The 24,113-nt window shown below is 36.6% G+C and overlaps 1 protein-coding gene across 1 annotated transcript in view; it reads right to left on the bottom strand.

Moving 5' to 3' along the window:
* The window catches only part of LOC129244066 (uncharacterized), a 139,520-nt gene that overhangs the window by 69,994 nt on the left and 45,413 nt on the right, over window positions 1-24,113 (bottom strand). The window contains exons 2-6 of the mRNA XM_054881680.1: window positions 21,489-21,605; window positions 20,915-21,085; window positions 18,586-18,842; window positions 16,540-16,786; window positions 12,984-13,039 (exon numbers count right to left, since the gene is read on the bottom strand). Coding sequence (XP_054737655.1) covers window positions 12,984-13,039; window positions 16,540-16,786; window positions 18,586-18,842; window positions 20,915-21,085; window positions 21,489-21,603 — 846 coding nt within the window. The 5' untranslated portion in view covers window positions 21,604-21,605. The remainder of the gene's footprint in view (window positions 1-12,983; window positions 13,040-16,539; window positions 16,787-18,585; window positions 18,843-20,914; window positions 21,086-21,488; window positions 21,606-24,113) is intronic.

Consider the following 24,113-nt stretch of genomic DNA (forward strand, 5'->3'; position numbering starts at 1 on the left):
CGGCTGCCCGCTTCCTCCTGCTGGCGCCACTGATGCAATGTGTAACTGTGTGATTTTCTTTGCTTTTTTTTGCTTGTTTTAGCAGCCACAATGCAAATAATGCGCTGACTATTGTGCGGATGGAAAGGATACGTTTTTGGAGTTGAGGAATGAGTGTTTTTGTGTTTTTTTAGAAACAGGGAGAGCAGGTAAATTTTGGAAAAGTGTGAGGACCGTACTTTACGTGGGATTCGAACCCACAACCTCTGGGATGGCAGGCTAGTGTACTTACGATAGACTACCGAGGCGCTTTAAGCCACTGATAAAATTCATGGAAAAGTGAGATCCAAAATGCTAGAGTCTCAGCCCATCATGCTTCAGACAGCTATTACAGAAAGGAGTCAAAGTATTATGAACTCACAACGCGTACAATGTCAGGAAGGCGCACCCACAAAATTCGAGCGATAAGGCTTTGTTGACTCTAGAACTGCGCTCTAGTGCTTTGGATCTATGTATGACCCGAAGGATATTCCAATTCGGCTCACTTGTGTACTTACTAAGCGCATGCTGAGTTAGAGCGAGGTCTTCTCAGGTCTTTTCAGAAACAAACAATTGTGTTTTTTAAGGAAATCGCAATCCACTCATTACGCGTAGAATGAGATGAACTTGATCGTCCACTCATCTACCCAGCAATACCCTGCAATGCTCCAGTGATCAGATACCCAAAACATGCTTAATATCAAATCACTCGGATGCGGTTGAGAGAGAAATCAGGCATTCCCGGACTTATTGTGAGCGCACAAGCATCGAGCAAAGGGCCCTACTTGCCAGTTCGAAATCGGAGTAAATGCCTAAGATTAACGGCTAAGCAGGATTTTGCACAGTGTTTTGTGGCGTTAGCAAGCATCGTTCATTATGAGCTGCGCCCATCAGATCGAGTCTCACTTCAGACCTCTCCTGTCAACAATTAACCAGATCGCAGCCGGCGATCGAATAGATGTGGAGGAAGCTACAGACCTGCCAAAACGCTGCCATAAGGACGGCGACAGGATGTCTACTGATATCCCTAATACAACATCTTCTCGACGAGGCTCATATGCTACCTGCGAAGGAGCACAACAAACTGCTCAGCAAGCAGTTCTTGCTAGGAAGTTACTGCAGGCCTCACCCATGCAGACATCTGCTTGGGCCTGAGCCACCTCCCAGGCATGTCAATTACGCGGACGAGATCCAATACGAAACAGACAGATAGCTGCTGGATTGGACAGTGTAGAGATAGATCACCAACGAGATTCATCGGGATACCATCACCACTTTCTTAAGCTACCGACCACCGAATGCCGTTATCGGAGTCCAACCACCACCCATCGTAGACGAAGAGCTCCAACTTCACCGAGAGTCCCGAGTAACCTTGACACAATTACGTTCTGGCTACTGAAGCAGGTTAAAGTCCTACTTATCCAGAATCGACCCCGACATACTAAACATATGTCCGGCATGTGAAGGCACTACTAACGACACTAACCACCTTTTTACATGCCCCATCAAACCCACTAATCTAACACTCCTCTCCCTCTGGACCCCACCTGTCGAAATAGGTAGTTTCCTGGGGCTACCGTTAGATGAGCTAGACGAAGACGACCGGTGATTATCCTACACTGACAGGGCACAGTTACTGCTACAACAACAACAACAGAAGTGGAAATAATTCACTAATATGAGGGGTGTTGTATTCCATCAGGCTGCTAGGCTGCACGCATCTTTAACGACACGCAAGAATTGCCGAAAGCTTGAATTGCAAGCCTCCAAGCAAATATGTGGCATTAACGCATTTGTAAAATGCTCACGATGAGCAATAGGAGCTCGTGAAGAAGAGCACGCAACTTTTTTCACCAAAGATTGGCATGAGAGTCAACCACCAGAAACCACATTTTTTCCACTAATTTCTCGAGCCCAAGTAGCTTGCATGGCTTACCCTTACAGCCATAAAAATCTCTATGGATTTATTAGGTAGTTTGGTAACTAAGTACCGCATATAAGGACCTAGCGAGCGTATTGTGAGAAAGACTGAAGCCTCCCACCAATCAACTGATTGAATCTTGTCAGAGGGGTTTTAGAGCAGGAAAATTCACAATCGACCAGATATTCACAGTAAGCCAAGTCTTGAAAAGTAAAAAAATAATAATGATAAAGAAGCAAAGCGAATGGGTTTGGTGGTGAACGAACACATCCCGCCATCAAATAAACAGACGCGTTTCGACACCTTTGTCCCTGTTGACAGTTATGATTTCGAGGTTGTAAGAGACTTCGTTTATTTAGGAACCAGCCTTAACACCGATAACTATGCAAACTTTGAAATCTAACGTAAAATCTCTCTTGCCAACAAGTGCTACTTTGGACTAAGTAGGCAACTGAGAAGTAACACTCTGCAAGGCTCTCATCATGCCTGTCCTAACGTATGGTGCAGAAGCTTGGACGATGACAACATCCGATGAGGCGACGCTTGGAGTGTTTTGAAGAAACATTCTACGGAATATTATTGGACCTTTGCACGTTGGTGACGGCGAATATCGCAGGCGATGGAACGATGAGCTGTATGAGCTTTACGACAACATAGACAAAGCGCAGCGAATAAAGATCCAAGGGCTCGGTTTGCTGGGTCATGTCGTCCGAGTGGATAAAGAGGCTTGGCTCTGAAAGTATTCAATGCGGTACCAACTGGTGGTAGCAGAGGAAGAGGCAGGCCTCGTCTACGTTGTAAATATCAGGAGTTGACTTCACTTGGTGTGCCCAACTGGCATCGGTAAGCACGAGAAAGGAACGACTGGCGGCTTAATTAAACTCGGTCAAAACTATTAATCGGTTTTCGCGCCAATCATGAAGGAGGAGAAGAAATTCTATATGGATTCTCTTTAGTCCATCTTCACTACGATTCTCCTCGATGTCACAATAGCCAGGCATCCGTATTCTATTCGGGCGAAGAGACTCAGCCAACTCTTTCAGAGATGTGCGGCATTTCATGGCTACCTTGGGGGCTTCAACTGCTTTGCGAGTCAAAGTCAAAGGCCTTCGAAATACTTATTTTTAATTCTAAATACTCCGTTTACTTCGATACGCATATATTAGGGAGGGAAATACAGAATCACATGGTTGTAATTTATTTAGCTTCAGCAGGAATTCATTTTTCAAGCCTACATACTTTTGCTTGTACAGTTCATGACATCGGTAGCTAACGGTAGCTATAGGCATTTTGCTTAGCCTAGTCACTATTCAAGAAAACAAAGTCGTCGAATCCGCATAAAAACTGTGTAAGTATTAACTGCGTCCGGCGGTATTTATTTCCTAAATGTGCTACCTTTTTGTTTTTCGAAAGGATTTTATTACTTCACTACATCCTTTGCGTGCGAAGTTATTAATTCCAAGCTGGCACAACACTTGCAGCGCGGCATAGAAAGGGAGGAGGAGGTGCGTAAATTACGCTGGCGCCGCAACCGGAAACCAATACGACAATTCCGCATATAAAGTTAGTTACTTTACAACGAGCAGCCCAAAAGGATTAGAGTACGAAAGTGAGAGGGAGGAGCAAAGATTGAAAATTAGGCGACGTGCAAAGAGGCATTGGCAAGTGGAGCATTGGTGGCATGAGATATGCACATTTGCTACGCTTTAAGAAGCATTTTATTAAGACACATTCGTAGGAATTTACGAGCGAGTGCATGCCAGAGTGAGTAGCGAACACGCAACAGGAGGTGCCACAAAGGATGAAGTGGTTGCGCATAGCCGCTACATACGCGCATACATGCATACATACATACATATGTGACCAAACAAGCAACGCCTTAGTGGCAATAATTCACCAAACTGCAATTTTGCGTCAAAACTTAAGCAAATCCATGAAATGGTCGCCGCTATGCTAAAATTACCCTGCCCCTACTGGTGGCCGTTGTTATTACACTCGCCGCGCTTCCAGCGCTTCTCTGTGATCGGTCGTATAATGCAATTACAGGCTACGCGTTTTTACAAGATATCCTTTCATGTTGCCATTATGGCCGGTGGCCATAAATCCAGAGCTACATGGATTCTATTACCACGCAATTATTAGTGACCTAATTTCTTCCACAATTTTCTACTTTTTGTCGTTGTTATTGGCTATCATCACTGTGCATGTGCCACACTCAGTGTGAAACACTTCACTTTGCAGCAAACACTGCCGTCGACTATCGTGGAAAGCTGAAGGATATGCGCCAGCTTGTCACACCATTGGTTTCGGGCACATTGCCGCGCTTTTATCTCAGACGTGGTTGTTGTTGTTGCTCTTGTCACGCAAAGTGCTTGCTTGGCTGCCCGCAGCGGTCCGTGAATTGTGCTCGCTGCTTTGCGTTCTATATACGTACGCGAATGTATGTATGAGTGGATGTGTCTCTCTCTCTATGTCTTCTATGTTCAATTGCCCCCATTTACGCTGCCAAATGATTATTCACACACAAAAAAAGTTCTGCTCTTAGCGCAATATGAAATCAATCTGTATGCACTTTAAGTTATTTCCGTTTGGTGTTTTTTTTTTTTGTTATTGTTCTTGGTTTTCCTCTTATGTGCCAACGCACTTTTGGCATTCGCTTTAGTTGTCGTGGCCTTAATAGCTTCTTGCTGATAGATAACTGCGCATAAACTCGTATAATAACAAAAGTGTGACTGGCTGTTAGCAGCAGCAGCAATTAAGTGCCCAGCATCCGCTTGAAGTTTTGAATAAAAAAATCATTTGGTAATTTAATAAAAGTACTTCGAATTGAGTGACCCTCAAGTTGATTTTTGCTTCAGCTTTGATGAATATTTAATAAATTTTCACTGAGCTTTTGCCAATATAGGGCTACTTGCCTTGCTTTCTGGTATTCTGATTAGGGAGGTAGCAGGAGTTTCAGCGATATGTAAAGGACCTTAATTGTACTATAATTTAAGTGGCGGGATGAAAATCCACAAACTTGACCTGTCATTACTACTCTTTTTTTTTTGTATTTTTTCATCATAAAACTGTGCTCGTCTGTGCTGTTGTTACGGCAGCTTCTTCCTATTTGAGTTTATATAGTCCGACGTAACTGCGTATTTTGACGTGGAACTGTACTTGTTTGTACCCTTGAATTATTAAATGATTGTTGTAAATTTTTCGGAAAATTGGGTAGGCTTAATAAGAAGCAAACTGGAAAAATTAGAAAAAAAAATTTCGGATTTATTCAATGTGGTAAATTTTGGTATAGAGTTTTCCAAAATGAAATATATTCGGCACTTTTTATTTTATTTTAAGGCATTTTGCTAAAAGTTTTTGGAGAGAATTTGAGATTATTCAATGCTGAAAAATGTAGTATAAGTATTAAAAAAAAAAAACAAAAATTAATAATTTTGTTCAAAATTTTTGGGGAAAATTTCAAATTTATTCAATGCTGAAAATGTTGCTATAGAGGCTTCCAAAATGAAATAAATTCGGTAATTTTTGAAATTTTTTATTTTTTTTTCTAACTTTATTGGGAAGAAGTTTAGGCATTTTTGGAGAAGTTTGGGATTTATTAAATGCTGAAAGTTTTGGTGTAGAGTTTTCAAAGAAAGTTTTTTTTAATATAAATTTAAATACTTTTTTTCCAAAAGATTTAATCATTTTGTTCAAAATTTTTGGAGGAAATTTGACATTTATTCAATGCGGAAAACTTAGGGATAGAGTATTCAACATGTTGAGCATTGAATAAATCTCCAATTTTCTCCAAAAATTGTGAACAAAAGTATATATATAAGTATACAATTTTTTAATTTAATTTAAAATTTTTTTGTTTTTGTTTTTCTGAAAATTCTATACTAAAATTTTCGCCATTGAATAAATCTGAAATTTCCTCCAAAAATCTTAAACGGAATGATTAAATTTTTTTCACAAACAATTTTTTAATTTAAATTTAATATTTTAAAAATTTAAATTGAAAATTTTTTTTGTTTGAAAAAATTTTATCATTTTGTTTAAAATTTTTGGGGAAAGTTTCAGATTTATTCAATGCTGAAAATGTTGGCTTAGAGGCTTTCAAAATGAAATAAATTCAGTTTGAAATATTTTATTTCCTTTTAGTTTTTTAAGATAGAATGTAGGCATTTTGCTCAAAGTTTTTGGAAGAAGTTTGAGATTTGTTCAATGCTGAAAGTTGTGGCATAGAGTATTCAAAAACAAATATTTTTTTAATATAAATTTAATATTTTAAAAGTTCAAAATTTAAATAAAAATTTTTTTTTGGGAAAAAATTCAATAATTTTGTGTAGAGATTTATTACAGATTTATTCAGTGCTGAAAATGTTGGTATAGAATTTTCAAAAAAAAAAAAATTATTTTAATTTAAGTACTTTTTCCCCAAAAATTTTGAACAAAATATTTGGGGACAAAATTTCAGATTTATTCAATGCTGAAAATTTTTGTATTAAGTTCGAAAAAAAAATTTTTTAATTTAAATTTAATTTTTTTTTTAATTTTTTTAATTTAAACTTAAATTCAGCAATTTTTTTTTTCATTTCAAAATTTAAATTTAAAAATTTTTTTCATACAAAAATTTTAATTAAAAATATTTTGAAATGAATTTAAATTTAAAAATATGTTTCATATAAAAATTTTAATTAACATTTTTTTTTTATTTTGTTCAAAAGTTTTGGAAAAAATGTGAGATTTTTTCAATACTGAAAATGTTGGTATAGAGGGTTTCAGAATGAAATAAATTCGGCGCTTTTTGACATTTTTATTTATTTTTAGTTTGGGAAACAATTTCATTGTTTATTAAAAAGCCGTAGGGGAAATTTGAGATTTTGCAATGCTGAAAATTTCAAAATCAAATGTTTTCGGCACTTTGGAAATGCAAAAATTGCTTTTTAGTTTTTGGAGATAAAATATATTTACCTGATTCACCTATTTTCTTTTAATTCAATTTTTTCGTTCAAAATTTTTGATGAAAAATATTTTTTGCCCTCTTTGAAAACACTTCAAAAGTTGCGAGAATCCCACTATGAATTTCTCAGGGATTACTGAACAGAGCCTCGGCTATTAATAAAAACCAACGACAAACAAAACGGAGGTCCCCCTCATGGGGCTGGTACGCATATTGGAGTTATCCTCCAAATTGAAGGTCACAGTGTAATATTACGTCGCCTCCGAAAGGCAGGTAGCTTTTATGAGTAGCATTTTCAAAGGAAGAATGTATGTAGATGCCTTTCGTTACCCGCTGCGGGATGAGGGATATTAGGAAATAATTTTCTCATTTGATGTTAAAAAGCAGACCCAACTCACACGCAGTAACACTCACACACAAGCCATTCGACTGAGGCGGTCAGTAAGAAGAGTTTGAAGCAGATTAATAAGAATTTGATAAAATTATTATAAATCACAAAGATTTCGTGATTCACCATAAGATATTTCGTATAATGGTTCGCATTGCTGAGTTTTCGCCTTTTTTTTTTAAATTAGCTCTGGTTAGCTCAGTATTTAGGGGTTGGAGAGGCATTTGTGCTTAGTTAGAAACAAAAAACCTGGTAGGGTTACTAATTTTGAAAAGGGCAAACCAAGAAGCACCGAGAGAAACGAGAGAATGGTAACTTCTAATAAAAACACTCAGGCTAAAAAGCTCGAAGTCATCCTTATGACAGGAGGTCACATGCCACTCGAGGTCAGCATGCAAATAGGCGACACGTCCTTAGTGACCCAAAAAATAGTAAAATACTTAGGTATTCAACTTGACTGCAGGCTTACACTCTGGGCCCAGATACGGCATGCGGCTACCAAAGCAGCAAAGGTCACGGGTATGCTAATTAGATTAATGGCAAACATCGGTGAGCCAACACAGAGTAAAAGAAAGCTAATTATGGCGGCAACAAGCTCAATTCTCCTGTACGGCAGCGAGGTATGGGGAATTGCAAATCCAAGCGCAAAGCACTGGAGGCTGTGCACCGAACAGCGGCACTCAGAGTTGCCTCAGCCTACCGCAATGTCTTAGGCGCTGCAATTTTTTTGATGATCAGCGGTCAGATACCCATCGACCTCATGGTCCGGGAACGAATGGATGCGTAGGATTCCAAGAAGAAACACGTCATCCTTTAACTTCCCAGAACGGAGACGCGTAATCATGCTGCGGTGGCAAAGCTGATGGGACACTGAACCGAGTGGCAGATGGACGGCGAAACTTATTCCATCAATTGACAAACGAGTCCAAAGGAGCTTCGGAGAAGTGAACTACTTCTTAACCCAGTTCCTCTCGAGCCACGTATACTTCCGGAGTTACCAACCGTATGGGCAAGGTAACCGATTCCAAATGCATATACTGCGAAGCACCGAGCGATGACGCTGAACACACGTTTTTTTAGTTGTAACAGATGGCTCGCAGAAAGAAATGCTCTGAGGGAGCAGATTGGCGACATCGCGCCGAGCAATATAATCAGCAAAATGCTCGAACGCCGGGAAAACTGGAACGCGGTAAAGAAATACATCGAAAGCGTACTACGAAAAAAAAAAGATTGACCTCGACACAGTGCAACAAAGCGAAACCGCACAGATAGAGACACAAGAAGACGAGCCTATGGACCCAGCCGTGGGTGAATAGAATTGGTCCTTTATGGATGCCGTTCTGGGCCCTCCCGAAGTAATATAGAAAGCAATTCCGGGAAGGGTATCTCCCCAGAAGGAGAGGAGGTATCGTTTTAGTGGCCACACCACACGACGCAGTAGACGACGGTCGCTGTAAGTGCGAAGGCATTTTGAACCCTACCTCACGCACCAAAAAAAAAAAAAAAAACACAGCGTATTGTATGCAAAGCTCTGGACAGTACAAGGGTAGATAGTCAAGGAAGAAAGGAGAAAAGTATAAGAGAAAGGAAAGAATAGAGACAGAGACAAAACTAGTTAGTCCAGTGAGAATTTTCCAGATTCTTTGGCAAATCTGTAAACATCCTCCAGTTTGAGAGAACGAACATTGCTCATTCTCATGACATCGGAAGACAAAATACGTAGCCTTGCTCTAGCAAAGGCAGAACACCCACCGGGCAAATGCTCTGTGCTGTCCACCTCCTCCAAGTGAGACAGGAAAGTCGAGCGCTCAATGATTCCAATGGCGATCATATGCTGAACCCATGGGCTTTGTCCTATGTGAGCCGAACCCCTTAGTACCCTATTTACTTATCACAAATTTTAAACAAAAAATGTTCCAAACAATGGACCCTTGATTGCTTGAGACTTAAAGAGACGTCTATGTACACTTTTTTATGAAAATTTTTAAATTTACATATTTGACTAGTGCACGTAAATTCAGGTGAAAGCGCCTCACCGTATGCTTGAATATTTTTATAAATAGCGCAATGAATGCAAGAAACAATTGTTGAGGAGAATCTGCATAATAAGTGGGACTTTATGTACGTAAAAATAGAAAAAGTGATATTAAAAGGCAAAGATACCATGGAAATCACGAGCAAATTAAAATAGGGAGCTTTGTAAAACTACGTTCCATATAAAAGTGAAGAAAAAACGAATAAAACCAACAACAAATATAATACAGTACACAGCAAACAGCACACGGAGTGCAAAACGATGCAATAAGTAAAATAACAACAACAAATAAACGCTACTGCACAGAATACAAAAACAATGAAACTGCGGTAATAAATAAATAGACAGCTTTTTAAGCAGAGTAGCAAAGTAGTAGAAGAAGACGACTAAGAAGAAGACGAGTATTATGAAAATGAAAAACATAACAAATACAACAAATGAGCGGAAAATACAAATAGACTAAGTACGAGTAAAGTACGTAGTTTGCGAAAACATATTACGGTAATATTTTTCTTCATTTAAGTTATACGGGTCAGATTAACAAAGAAGGCAGGCGAGTGGAGCGGTGTGGGGATACGAGGGCAAGCAAATCTATCAAATTGAATTTTGTTGTATATGCAGATGCACTCGCAACTTAAGAAACTTGTCAAGGGATGGAACATGAAAAAAAAAACAAAAACAAATAGTTGGATGCTTAAAAAGAAAATAACTGTAAAAAGGGCAAAAATGTAGGAAGAAAGCAATAATCATGTAGAAAAAGCAAAGACATGAATATGAAATGAGAAATGGGCAACATAATGTATTGGAAATATGTATGCATGTGTGTGTGTACGTGAGAAATGAGGACGAGCAGGACAAGGATACGGTGAGGTGCTACATTACATAAATAACAGCAAATTTCGTGTGAGTGTGTGTGTGAGTGCGCTGTTCTACTATGAATCTGGAACAGTTCACTGCGCATTGTAGCTGTCCCATGTCAATATCACTACAGCCTAAATACTCGTATGCTATGAGCCTACTTACTTACATTCATACCTAAGGATGTATGTATATGTGTATATGTATATATGTGTGTATATGTATATATATATGTGTATATGTATATATATATGTGTATGCATGTATGTGTGCATGCATATTTGGAGACAAGGGTTTTTAGAGAAATTAAAATTTCTGCTCTATCAATGTTGCCGACACACAAAAGTGCATACACATACACATATGCACATACACACATACACACATATACACACACATACACATATATTCATAACTAAGTTTAGGAATATTTATTTGTTTGCTGACTTATTACTTTCGGCTTGAATTTCGGCGCACAGGGAGTGGTGGTGGTGGTGGAACATATTTACGAGTGAATGCTACACTAACAGTTACTTACACACACATAGATACTTTGTACATACTAGGTATGTATGTATGCACTATGAAAGGTAAATGGTTGTACTAGTAAATATGAAATATTTGTATGCACGACGAAATGGTAGTCAAATGGTTTTTCATTGTTTTCTTTTTGTTTGATTTTTTTCATTTTGTTTTTCCTTTTGTTTTAGCTCTAAATACAGTTTCAAATGCAAGTTAAAGCAACAACAATTCCAAAAGTAACAACAACCAAACGAAAATTCAAACTAATAATCAAGTTAATGTAATGAGCAAATTTCTAGGCATGTTTGTGTGGGTATGTGTTCTTGTAGGTGTGTGTGCGCTTCAATGAAATTATGAGGAAAAAAATTAAACAAAAAAAAAAAAAAATTATGATTTTTATGTATGCGTAGAATCTGAGCTGCGTTCGAATTTTTTATATTTTCGCAGCATTTGAGCCGATGATCTCATGAATTAGAGTCGAATGTTAAATAAACAATAAACAAAAACAAGAACGAACATTTATTTTGTATTAAATGCTCATTAAGAATTTGAAAAACAAACAACAACAAAAAAAAAGAAATTCTTTCATATTAAATGCTCATGAAGAATTTGAAAAAAAACAACAACAAAAAAGATTTCTTTCATATTAAATGCGCATGAAGAATTAAAAAAAAAAAAACAATAAAAAGTAAAAATTTCTTTCATATGAAATGCTTATGAGGAATTTGAAAAAAAAACAACAACAAAAAAACATATCTTTCATATTAAATGCTTATGAAGAATTTGAAAAAAAAACAACAAAAAAAACATTTCTTTCACATTAAATGCTTATGAAGAATTTGAAAAAAAACAACAACAAAAAATAGAGAATTTTTTCATATTAAATGCTTATGAAGAATTTGAAAAAAAGCAACAACAAAAAAAAAACAATTATTTAAGAATTTGAAAAAAAAACCACAACAAAAAAATTTCTTTTATATTAAATGCTTACGGAGAATTTGAGTAAAAAAAGCAACAACAAAAAATAAAGATTTCTTTCATATTAAATGCTAATGAAAAATTTGAAAAAAATAACAACAACAAAAAAGATTTCATTCCTGTTAAATGCTCATGAAGAATTAAAAAAAAACAACAACAACAAAAAATAAAGATTTCTTTCAAATTAAATGCTTATGAATAATTTGAAAAAAGCAACAACAAAAAATAAAGAATTTTTTCATATTAAATGCTTATGAATAATTTGAAAAAAAGCAACAACAAAAAAAAAGCAATTATTTAATATTAAATGGTCATGAAGAATATGAAAAAAAAACAACAAATAAAAACTTCTTCTCTATTAAATGCTTATTATTAATATTGAAAAAAAAACAAAATCAAAAACATTTCTTTCATATTAAATGCTTACGAAAAATTTGAAAAAACAACAAAAAATAAAGATTTCTTTCATATTAAATGCTTATGAAAAATTAAAAAAAAAAACAACAACAAAAAAGTTTCTTGCAACAAAAAACAATTCTTTTGCCTATGATGATGAGCTGCATAATGACAGATGAGAAATCAAAAAAACCAAAGTAAAAAAAAAATAAAAAAATAAAATAGTATAGCATTAAATAGTTGTTGTTACGCTAAATAACAGAGCATCAGCATATCATATACGTTTTAAGAGCATATTATTAGAAAAGTTTCGTAGCAAATTTCTAAAATGCTAACAATGATTCAAAAATAACGAGTAAGAAAGTACTTAATTTTCATACAGATTAAAGAAAAAAAAAACACAAAAAAAAACATCTTGTGAATGTGTGTGTTCGTTAATAATTTTAAAGCCAAGTTAAACATAGTAATGAGTATTGAATTTTTTTCGGTGTAAATTTTCAAATGTTGCTCAATCACAAAAAAAAACACAAAAAACTTTACGCTATGTAAAATTTTCGAAAGACACAACCAAAGAGCGTTTTTACTACCAACTTCATGTAGTAGTAAAGGAAAGTATGAAAAATTGCAAAATTTGTGAGGAAATTTCTTTTGAATTGGGGTGTTTTATGTGGATTTTGCAAATCAAATGAATGATTTTGTGGCCACAGCGCTTTTTCCACAATTTTTTTTTTTAAACTCAGCGTGAATTGCTTATTGTTTGAAAATTTCTTTTGTTTTCTTTGTATGGGTTTATTTTGTATTGAAATTTCTTATTTTGGCGCAATTATTTTTTTTATAATTTTTTTAATTTTTAATTTCATTTTTATTTGTACTTTTTCGAATTATTTTGTTGACTTTCATATGTAACTTAAACAGTAATTACCTGTTTTTGGGCCATGGCTTGCATTTGCTGGAACATTTGTCGCTCCTCTTCTTTACCTGTAAGAGTTGGATGAGAAATTCGAAAGTTTCAAATAGAAAGCGAGGGAAATAATGAAATGCTATTGCGATAATTCTCTGAAATTCATCAATTTTATATACAAAATCAGATTTAAAGAATCAGCTAAACTTGTATACAGCGTTTTCAATACACTGTTTTCAATCCTAGCCAGTTGATATGGGAAATATAATATTTATAAAACAGTGTGTTTTATAATTATAGCGCAGGAACTTATTGACGATTTTTGACAAGTTGTTTGTGTCTTATTTAATTTCAAACAAAGTCTTGAGTGGCGCCTTGGCTCGTACGCAGTAGCGAGCTCGAACGTGATGTTGGTAGTGAGCCAGTTGCTGGCGGTTACGCAAAGATGTCATAACGCACATGAAAGAGCTCTCTCGCCATGTTAATAGCAAAGCTTTAGCTCGCACTGAATGGAATGAGTGGAAAGAACGACTGAAGCGTGAATAGCGGCATCACCTCAACCAGCAGCCAACTACTCTGCAAGGACTGTGCGGAGTATCATAACTCATAGTTATAACGCAAAACCCTAAACAAATAGCTCGTTATATACTTATACCAACCAGTAACAATGAAAATAAATATTACTTTTAATAAAAATTTTAGTAAAAAAATATTAATATAAAAAATTTTAATTTTAATAATAAATATAAATAAAAAAAATGAAAAAAAATACTCAAAAATTTAATGAAAAAAAAATTTATTTTAATAAAAATTTAATTTAAAAAAAATTTACAACAAAACATATAAAGGATGGTTAAATTTCAATGGCCGATGTTGAATGTGAATCACACCTAAACGTCAAGTTTTCTTCAGCATTTCATTTGATATTTTTCCATTTCAGACTAATTCAATTTGAATAATGGAAAGATACACAATCGAGCAACGCGTTAAAGTTATTCAGGCTTATTATGAAAACGGGCGTTCAAATCCAAATGCATATCGCGCACTTCGTGAAGAAAATCATCTTCAGTGATGAGGCACATTTTCACTTCAGTGGATCGTCAATAAGCAGAATTGCCGCATTTGGGCGAATGATAACCCAAGAGTGATTGCCGAAAAACCAATGCACCCACAAAGAGTGACTGTTTGGTGCGGTTTATGGGCCGGCGGCATCATTGGGCCGTATTTTTTCCAAAATGAGGCCGGTCAGGCAGTTACTGTGAATAGTGTTCACTATCGTGAGATGATAACGAACTCTTTATGGCCCGAATTGGAAGATATGGATGTGGACGATATGTGGTTTCAACAGGACGGTGCCACTTGTCACACAGCTAACGAAACAATGACTCTTTTGCGCGAAAAATTTGATGGCCGAATAATCTCACGTTGCGGCGATGTAAATTGGCCGCCAAGATCATGTGATTTGACACCGTTGGACTTCTTTCTTTGGTGTTATTTGAAAGAAAAGGTATACGTCGATAAGCCAGCAACAATTCAAGAGCTAATGAGATAATTCGGCACATTAACGGCATAGAACCTCAATTATGCCTCAGCGTCATCGAAAATTTAAACCATCGGATGGAGGTGTGCGGCCGAGGCCGCGGCGGTTATTTGAAAAATATTTTATTCCATGCGTAATTGAACCATACCAATATTATCATAATAAAGAGAAATGACAATAATTTAAAAAAAAAAAATGTGTTTTATTCAAAATCAACACCGGCCCTTAAAACTTAACCACCTGTTATATTTAAAAAAAATTACTTTTAATCAAAATTTAATCAAAAAAAATTCTTTCAAACATTTCAATTTTAATAATAAGTACAAGTAATAAATAAAATATAAACAAAACTAAAATAACAAACACTTATAATAAAAAATTAATCAAATAAAAAACAAATTCAATAAAAAAATGTATTTAAAAAATTTAATTTTAGTACTAAAAATAAATAATAAATAAAAAAATTACAAAAAAATTTGTTTTAATAAAAATTTTGTAAAATAAATGTTTTTTTAATAGAAATGTAATATAAAAAAAAAATTACAAAAAATGCCAACCCAATGCTGGACAACAGAAGACAATTTGTTTAGCCAAGCTAAGCAAGAACGTAAATTGTATTGTTTTCAGTTGTAATAAAAAAATCCGGCTTCATTCTCTTTAGCTCCGTCTGTCCCGCGCTGTGCTGAAACATTTTTTCCTGAATGTGACACTTTAAGCCACTTTTTAGGCGACTTTTAATAAGATTTCAAAGTTTCCTTCTACAGAATTTGATCTAAAGAATACTATGTTCTTCTAATGCAATGTTAAGCTAATGACCTAAGGAGCCTCGAATATGTTATACTGTTCCCCGGCAGCTGCATCCACATTTTTTTCGTCTTATTTGAACCAACGAACGGATAAAAGCAAGAAAAATCAAATCGAATTGGTTTTTTGACTGATGAGTCAAGTTAATATAGTTGAGTTTAGATAGCGGTTTAGGTTGAAACCGTCTTTTCCTGTATTTATACATTTTTTCTTTTAATTGCATATTATCGATCTAAAATTTCGCTTAGGATTAGGCAACTCTTTTCAGTCCAAGTCCCTGTCAAGTGCCGTATTTAACGCAATGCTCTTCATATACAGAGAAGTTGCTTTAGGCTTCTAGTTAGGTGGTCCCCCATAGATTTGGTAATGCGATGACTGCTAATTTTCAAAATATCTCTGATCATTCCAACATCAATCCTAGTCAACGGAGTAGATCCTTATGTCATATAGATCTTTCGGAGTCATATAGATCTTTAAGCAACTTACTTTGGGTGTTTCTTTTAGCTGCTTGATATAGAATGGCAAACTGTGTTGACATTTCTACGTAAGTAAGGCGCTAACAGCGCCAGAACAACGTTTTCAAATCGGGAAAATTTACTTAGAAAAAAAAAATAAATAAATAAAAAATCTGTTCGCGAAGTTCATAGAGCACTTCGTCCATTTTATGTGCGGTTTACACGCTGCCGCCATCATTGTTCCTTATTTCTTTCGAAATGAAGACGGCGCTACCGTCACATGGATGGCAAACTAAGAGCTATTCTAATTGTATTACCACTTTAATAGTAGAGACTTTCATCAGCCAAAACTTTAATTCATATTTGGTAACCCAATCATACGATATTTGACACTTCATAAGTAGAAATTTCCGTGTAACAGTGCATGCCAAATCTACCTGGTTTCAGCACAGCAGGATTTATCATGCCACGTGACGGTCCTTGTGAGAACTTCGTAATCGAAGCAATCAGAATCAGATTGATGAATTCTTCGATCTACTGTAGGATCTGGGTCTACTATACTATACCTAAACATATATACAAATTATATATCTTCTAATAAGCTTACATAGTTATAATAAACTTTCATGCCTATGATACTTGGAAATAAGTTTAAGTTTATAAAAACATGTTAGGATTTTTTCACAGGTTTGCCTTCATATTTTCAAATAAATATTTGGAGCAAGTTCAGTTATTTCCACAGCTACAATAAGTTTAAAATCTATTTCTTTGCACTTACCCATTCCCTTAGTTTGCAACATTTCCAACAATTTCTTGATGCTTTCGTCGCGTGCAATAAGCGTTTGTTTTTGTGTTTCTACGCGACACTCCAGATCTTTAATTGTTTCGCGTAATATACTTATTTCGCGCTGTAAGTGATCATTTTCCGCATACAATGCCTCCATTTGTTGTTGCATTTCAATATTCGGCTGCCGCATGCGCATGCGTAACTCCTCCTCCAATTGCCGCACCAACATTGCTTGTTTCTGCAGAAAGGAGTGGCGATCATAGAAAATCATTGATATGAACATTTTTTTAAAAGAAAATCTTTAATTGTAAGAATATGCAGAAAATTATATTATTATTAAAAAACTGTATTACATTTTTTTTTAATTTCAATAAAGGTATTAAAGCATGTGAGCACTATGTTATGTTGGGTTAATGTAAGCAAAAGTAGTGTAGCACTATAAGAACTTTGTTATTGCAGTTTTTTGCAGGGCTTTGCTGAGTATTGCTGAGTATTGCTGAGTACTCTGTTATGATGAACTCTGTTATGTTAGTCTAATGTTAGCAAAAATAGCGTAACACTATGAGAACTTTGTTCTTGCAGTTTAATGCAAGATTACTGAGTACTGAGTATTGCTGAGTACTCTGTTATGATTAACATTACTAAAATATAGTGGAGCAATGTAAAGAGAAGGAGATGTTAAATACATACAACATATTTATTAAAATGCTCTTGTGCGCTGCGTTAAATAGCCATTGATTTATTGATTTATTACTGATTATTTACTGATTGAAAAATTTCGAAAATTTATTTGTTGTTCATTTAATTTTAATATGAAGGTTTTATGAAAATATAATTATTTCTTATAATCTTATAAAAGCCATACTCGTATAAATATAAGTTTCAAGCCTTGTGGAAGCACAAAAAGAAAAAAAAATTCAACAAATTTTTCTCAAAATTTTACACTTTTCAATCAGAACTTTTAGAAAAATTTTGGTTATGCAGTTTCTTAGCACATTAAATTGTGCTATAACAAAATGCAAGTTTCAAGTGGCTGAAAATTGCCTTGGTTTTTTACTATATTTTTTCATTAGCATAAACATTTTTTTTAATTTCTTTTTTTTTATTTCTTTGACTGACCTTACATGAGTTTAAATGTTAAGTATTCTGAATATGGTAAAATGTTTTTTGTTTTCTTAAAACTGCTTTGCTTTTGACATTGACAACAGAGTAAATAAAAAATATATATAATATTTTGAATATTTTTTATATGGAGAAATAGTCTTTGTTTTGTTAAAATTGCTACGAATTTTGGCTATAATATTTTAACAGTGTAAAAAAAAATAAAAATTAAAATTTTGAGTATTCTTTATATGATAAAAATTTCTTTTTGTTTTGTTAAAATTGCTTCGATTTCTGACTATTTTTTTTAAAGTGTAAAAAAAAATATAAAAAAAATTTACACTTAGTGTAGTGAGTATTCTCTAAATGGCGAAATGTTTTTTTTTTATTTTCTTAAAACTGTTTAAACTTTTTACGGTATTTTTTAACAGTGTTAAAAAAAATAAAATAAAAAATTTCGCGTATATTTATATGGTGAAATGTTTTGTGTTTTGTTAAAATTGCTACGAATTTTCACAATAATTTTTTAACAGTGCAAAATAAAAGGATAAAAATTTCAAATGCTCTTTTTTAATTTTCACAAAGTTGGAAAAAAGGATTTACATGTACGATACGGTTTTTTTAGGAGAACGGACTATGTTTTAACAAAAAAATTCTTAAAATTAAACAAAAAACACATAAATTGTCAAAACTTTTCAAAAACTCCTACTATCATATTTATTAGCGCGCTTTATTTCTATTTTGAAACATGCCAAATTTTTGAAAAAGAAAATAAATTTATTGCCCATGATTTCCAACTCGATTCAATAATAAAAAGGCTGCATATTTTCAAGCTTTTGATTCAGACGTATAATAATGGATTTTAATATGCTGCTGCTTTCACCAGCATCCACTGCATTGTAGCGTGAATAGTAGGCAGCTATGCCGGGTACTTACTTGATTCTCTGTGCTCAGCAACTTTAGCTGATCATTGATCAAACTATATTTGGCGCTCTCCTCCTTCCTTAACGCACGCTCCTTCTTCAACTCCGGCGACCAAAACGTTTTTATGCTATGCATTGAGCTGCCCAATTTTTGATTTGTCAGCTCCAATTCACGCTTCAGCTGACCCAATTCGCGCTGCAAATCTGTATTCTGATGTTGCAAATCACCCAGATACGCTCGATCCGATGATGGTAAGCCCGTTTGGTAGCCTAATAAGTGAACATAAGGGAGAAAGTGTTTGATATTGAGTAATTAGGCAACATATTTTGATTGGTGGAAATGATGAGTTGTAGAAAAAAAAAATTGAATTTTGTTCTACATTTGAATGGCGTTTCATTAATTTGTTACTCCTATGGCGGGAGATGACGTAGATGATGTAAAAGTGATATTGATTTTACTTTCTGCTAAGAGTTCACTTAATTGTGCCATTTATGGAGTATTAAGTGCCTCAAAGGTCTCTTCGTCATGTTGTTTTAATCCTTTGTCGTTCTACATTTGTATGTAAAAAATGTTATAAAGCTTCAACTTAGCTAAAATCATGGATCCTAGTGCTTGAAAGTTTCACAAAAAAATAAAAAATAAAATAATACTAATCAGGTAGACAGGAGTCGGCGTATAACAAAATTCACTGGATACATAATAAGTTCGTAGGTGAAAGGGGGCTGCAGGGTGGTTGCCTACACGGATGGCGTGGCATTAATCGTTAGAGGAAAATTTGTGGATACTCTGTACAACTTGATGAATGTAGTTGTTAGATGGGCAACGGATTAAGGCCTGTCGGTGAATCCTCTTAAGACGGAGCTCGTCCTATTCGCGAGGAAATATAAAATACCCAGAGCTCAACTTCCCCCACTAGGGGGCGCTCCTCTGATGCTTTCTGACAAGGTGAAGTACCTAGGTATAATCCTTGACAGCAAGCTTATAAGTCGACATTGGTGAAGAAGCTGGTGAGAGTTTAGAGGTCGGTACTCGTTGGAATCAGTGGGGCGCTTCGAACGACTCCTACTCTGCCGCTCAACGTAATGTTAAAGTTAGTACCCGTAGACATCGCAGGCAGAATAGCCGCTACACGTACCGCAATCAGACTGAGGGGCTGGAGCTTTAAGCTCAACCTCACTTATGGGCACTCAAGCATCCTTAGAAACTTCGCGGTCAGCTTCATCTGGGTTCCTGGTCACAGCGACATTGCGGGAAACTGTGAGGCGGATAAGTTGGCCAGACAAGGAACATGTGAGGTGATTTCCCCGCGAAGTGAGAGAATTGGGATCCCCCTGACTACCTGCGGTCTGCTTCTGGAAAGATGAGCATCGCGCCAACTCAGCGAGCGCTGGGGAAGTACACAAACGTGTAAGGTCGCGAAATCCTTCTGGCCGCGTGTGGACCGGAGGCGCTCGGGCGAGCTTCTAAGGCTGGCAAAATATCAGCTCTCAAATTTTTGTTACGGCGTGCCACTTCTTTTAGCGAGAACAGCTAAAACTTCCGCCTGATAGAGGCTGCAGTAGACTGGTAGCCGTACGGATAGTTCAGGTCCCAATTCCTTCGAAAATAGTTCATAGCTTCTCTTCTTCATAGTCCTTTTCCATGGCCTTGGTGTCTGCCACTCTCCATTTGATGGTACGCTCGTTTTGAGGAGTCTGTCGGAGCTAAGTCTAGGAATAGTCGTTCATTTGTTTGCGGCTATTTAGAGTACGCAAACTAGAGGCGTGCCCAAATCACTGATCTTTCCATAGCACCGTACTTTTAAGCCTAAGCGCCTAGGCGACGGCCACGTGTTTCCCTATAAGATTTAGTGCAGGCAAGTTGAGTAGCACTTCCAGCGGTTTGTTTGAGGTAGTTCTTCAAGCAACAGAGATGCATAAAAAGGCTGTTCATTGAACCTTGGCGTAAATCGCCTTTTGAGCAAATGGTCACCATACAAGTATGCCATATACTCGTATTAAGAATGACGTCACTGCAGATGTGTAGTGCCAATGTGTAACGCGCGGTCTTAGCTTCTTTGCAAGCGTATAATCCGCCGTTGACCTTCTTTATTCTTTCTTCAATATAAGACTTCCACATGAGTTGCCTATCTAATATGAGTCTTATGTACTTAAAAATCTCCATCAAAGTTATCTGCACACCCTTAAAAACTAATATAGTGGGTAGACTATAGGAAGCCTATGTTTCTTTGTGAGGAGCGGGAATGTACTTGACTACTCGCATATAAATAGTTTCAGTTATTTTTTTGCTATTAAGTAAAAGGCGCATTTTTTTATTTCTCTAAAATTTTTTGAAAATTTACCTATAGGATTGGGACTTTGTCGCGCCGATCGTCCATACAGCTCATCCTCCAGATACAATCCCCTCTCGAGCGATCTATCACGTGAGCGATCGCGTGGCTCACGTATAGGTATGAATTCCCGATCATGCGGATCCACCAAACCACCGCGATCCAGCGACTGATAGCGTGTTCCTGTGTGAAAGAGAATAGGTGAGGATTTTTTTAAACAAATTTATGAAAGCAACAGTAGAAAATAGATATGTGTAACGGTAATAACGCCCACTTTCGATTGAGGCTGATTTCTCAAGCTCAAGGTTAACCGCCAGCTAAGTGGGGTTAGGTTAAGGCGTCAATCACCTAGCACAGATTGCTTGCCGCTAACTGACAATTAGCGTTTCATTTATGGATGCAGCTCTTTTATTTAATGGGGTTAAAATTTTCGCTCAAATTTATTCTTAACCAGCAGTTAGCAGCCACTTAATATAAACGCTAACTGTCAGTTAATATTCGATCTTACTGTAACTGTGCTTTAAAGTTAACTGACTATTATTAGAGATCAGCTTTATTGAGCAATAAATAAAAAATTTCAAATTACTTGGATAATCCATGGCATGTGACATCGGTGGTCTGCTGGCGCTTCGGCTCCGATGGTGGCCCGCACCGGCTGGACTTGTTGGCTCATCCATGTCTCTATAGTATGGACTGCCCATTGCTGTAATTCACACAATTATGACGATGATAATAATGAGGGTGATGAGGCTAAGGGATGTGATACGTGATAGTAGAGAGACAGAGAGAGAGAGAGACGTGATTGCGCAAGGATTATGGATGTGGTTGTGAAGAGTGGTCGGTGGTGTTAGTTAATTGGTGATTGCTGGTGGGGATATTTTTCTTTTAATTTTTTGGCTGATCAGGTGGTTTATTGCGGAATCGGGTAACGTATCAAAATAAACAGTGCATTGGGGATTTATCGTATTTCTTCTGGAATTGCTAGTACGTGTCAAAGCATTTAAATGAACGCTTTCAAAATATTAAAATTTCTTAACAAGTGTTGAACTAAAAAAGGAAAAAAAAAAATTAAATTAAATAAATGAACAAAAAAAAACTGAGAATTGTAGGCAAAAATACAATGCTATCACAAATACATATGCATGAGTATGTTGGCAATGAATTACTTGTTGGCAACAGAGTGAAAAGCAGTTAATTAATGGAAATAATAACAGAAAAATAAACGAAAATTAACTAGAATGACAAAAGCTTTCATATAATTTTATAGTTCAACTAATTGGAAAAAGTAGTTATTATGCGAGTATGTGTGTGTGTGTGTGTGTTTGGTTTTCGTGCATGTATGTGTGTGCTAAAGGGCGTGCATGAAACTGCTCCTGAACTAAAGGCGTTAATTTTATATTTAGCTTCGGAAATGTGTGTGTTTGTGTGGATGAGGAACTTTGACCGGTCTATGGAAATTTTAATTATCGCCTTGGGATTGTTGTGCGTGCACTGGGCTACTATCAAACAGTACAACAAAGTGGAAAAGCGATGTTATCAGCATCAGCAACGGTTTGCCTTGCCAATAATAATACGTCGAGCCACTCAAATTGTGCACTTACACATACATATGCATATTTTTAATTATGCCATCATAAACAAAGTACAAAATGGGCTGAAGTGTTGCTGGCGCTTCTTTAGTTCTGCAAAAGAGGCTTCGGCACAATTTTCGCATTTTATTTTTCACGAAGTGGACACTCGAAGCCTTTCTTTTATGCTTTGTTTTACATGCCACTGTATGTTGCCGGGCCGATGAGGTGTTCAAGGCCACGAATGGGTGGCCGATGAGTGGACGGACTGCGGTTCTTTACTTTGAAATTTTTAGGTTCAAGCCTAGCGTGAAAGATCGCGTAAATCAGGACTTGCCTTAGTAGAGCTCAGTTGAACCGTTGATGCAGTACTGACAACTAAAAAAGAACCAAGTGTTTTCTGAAAAGGTCTAACAAGATGGGAGAAAAATTCATTCTCACACAGAGAAAGAGTGAACTACGAGTGCCAATAGCTCTAAGTACGGCGCACAATCAACGGGGACGACATATGGTCACCATAGTCAGTCAGTTTACGGATGGCTCGAAGTTGGACGGAAGAGTTGATGGGGGAGTATTCTCCGAGGAGCTCTCTACCACCCATGGCTCGAAGTTGGACGGAAGAGTTGAAGGGGGAGTATTCTCCGAGGAGCTCTCTATCAAGCTCAAGACTGCTGGACCATTGTGGTGTTTTCCCAGCGAAGGTAGCCGCACTTAAAGAAGCAAGGAATCGATTGAGGAGGAGTCAGTCAATTTACGGATGGCTCGAAGTTGGACGGAAGAGTTGGAGGGGGAGCATTCTCCGAGGGGCGCTCTATCAAGTTCAAATTTAGATTTCTGGACCACTATAGTGTTTTCCCAGCGAAGGGGGCCGCACTTAAAGAAGCAGGGAATCGATTGAGGAGGAGTCAGTCAATTTACGGATGGCTCGAAGATGGACGGAAGAGTTGAAGGGGGAGTATTCTCCGAGGAGCTCTCTATCAAGCTCAAATTTAGACTGCTGGACCACTGTGGTGTTTTTACAGTGGAGGTAGCCGAATTTAAAGAAGCAGGAAATTGATTGCTTACTTCTGTATCTACTGCAAAGGATTTACTCCGACAGCCAAGCGACAATTTGAGTCTTGTGCTCTTGTTGGCTGTGCGTTCTCTCTCGATTGCAGTCGAATACTTCGATATTAGGCTCATTTGGGCTCCCGATTACAGCGGCATAGAGAGAAACTGCTGCGCTGATGAGCTAGTTATACAGGGTCCTTGGAGATGGTTTCAACTTAAGAACCTGTGGTCTACTCCTGAGCTGAGATGGGCCTCGCGTCAACTCAGTGAGCGCTGGGCTAGTGCGCAAACGTGCGAAGTCGTGAGATCCTTCGGGCCTCTGGTAGGTTGGGAGTGCTCGAGGGAGCTTCTAAGGTTAACAAAGCCGCAGCTGTCTGATTTGGTCCGTATCATTGCCGGAGACTATCCGTTACGGGTCTATGCGATGAGACTTGGGATTGCTTCAAGTCTTTTCTGCACACGCCATCTGGAGGAGAAGGTGGAATCTTCTTTTTGCTTTAAAAAAACGGTCATAGCATACATTTGGCGCTCAGAGGCGGCATAAAAATAAATAGGCGTACCTCACAAATTGGAGGAGAAGTGCGGACACATAC

The sequence above is a fragment of the Anastrepha obliqua genome, chromosome 4, assembly GCF_027943255.1.
Source record: "Anastrepha obliqua isolate idAnaObli1 chromosome 4, idAnaObli1_1.0, whole genome shotgun sequence".
Lineage (NCBI taxonomy): Eukaryota > Metazoa > Arthropoda > Insecta > Diptera > Tephritidae > Anastrepha > Anastrepha obliqua.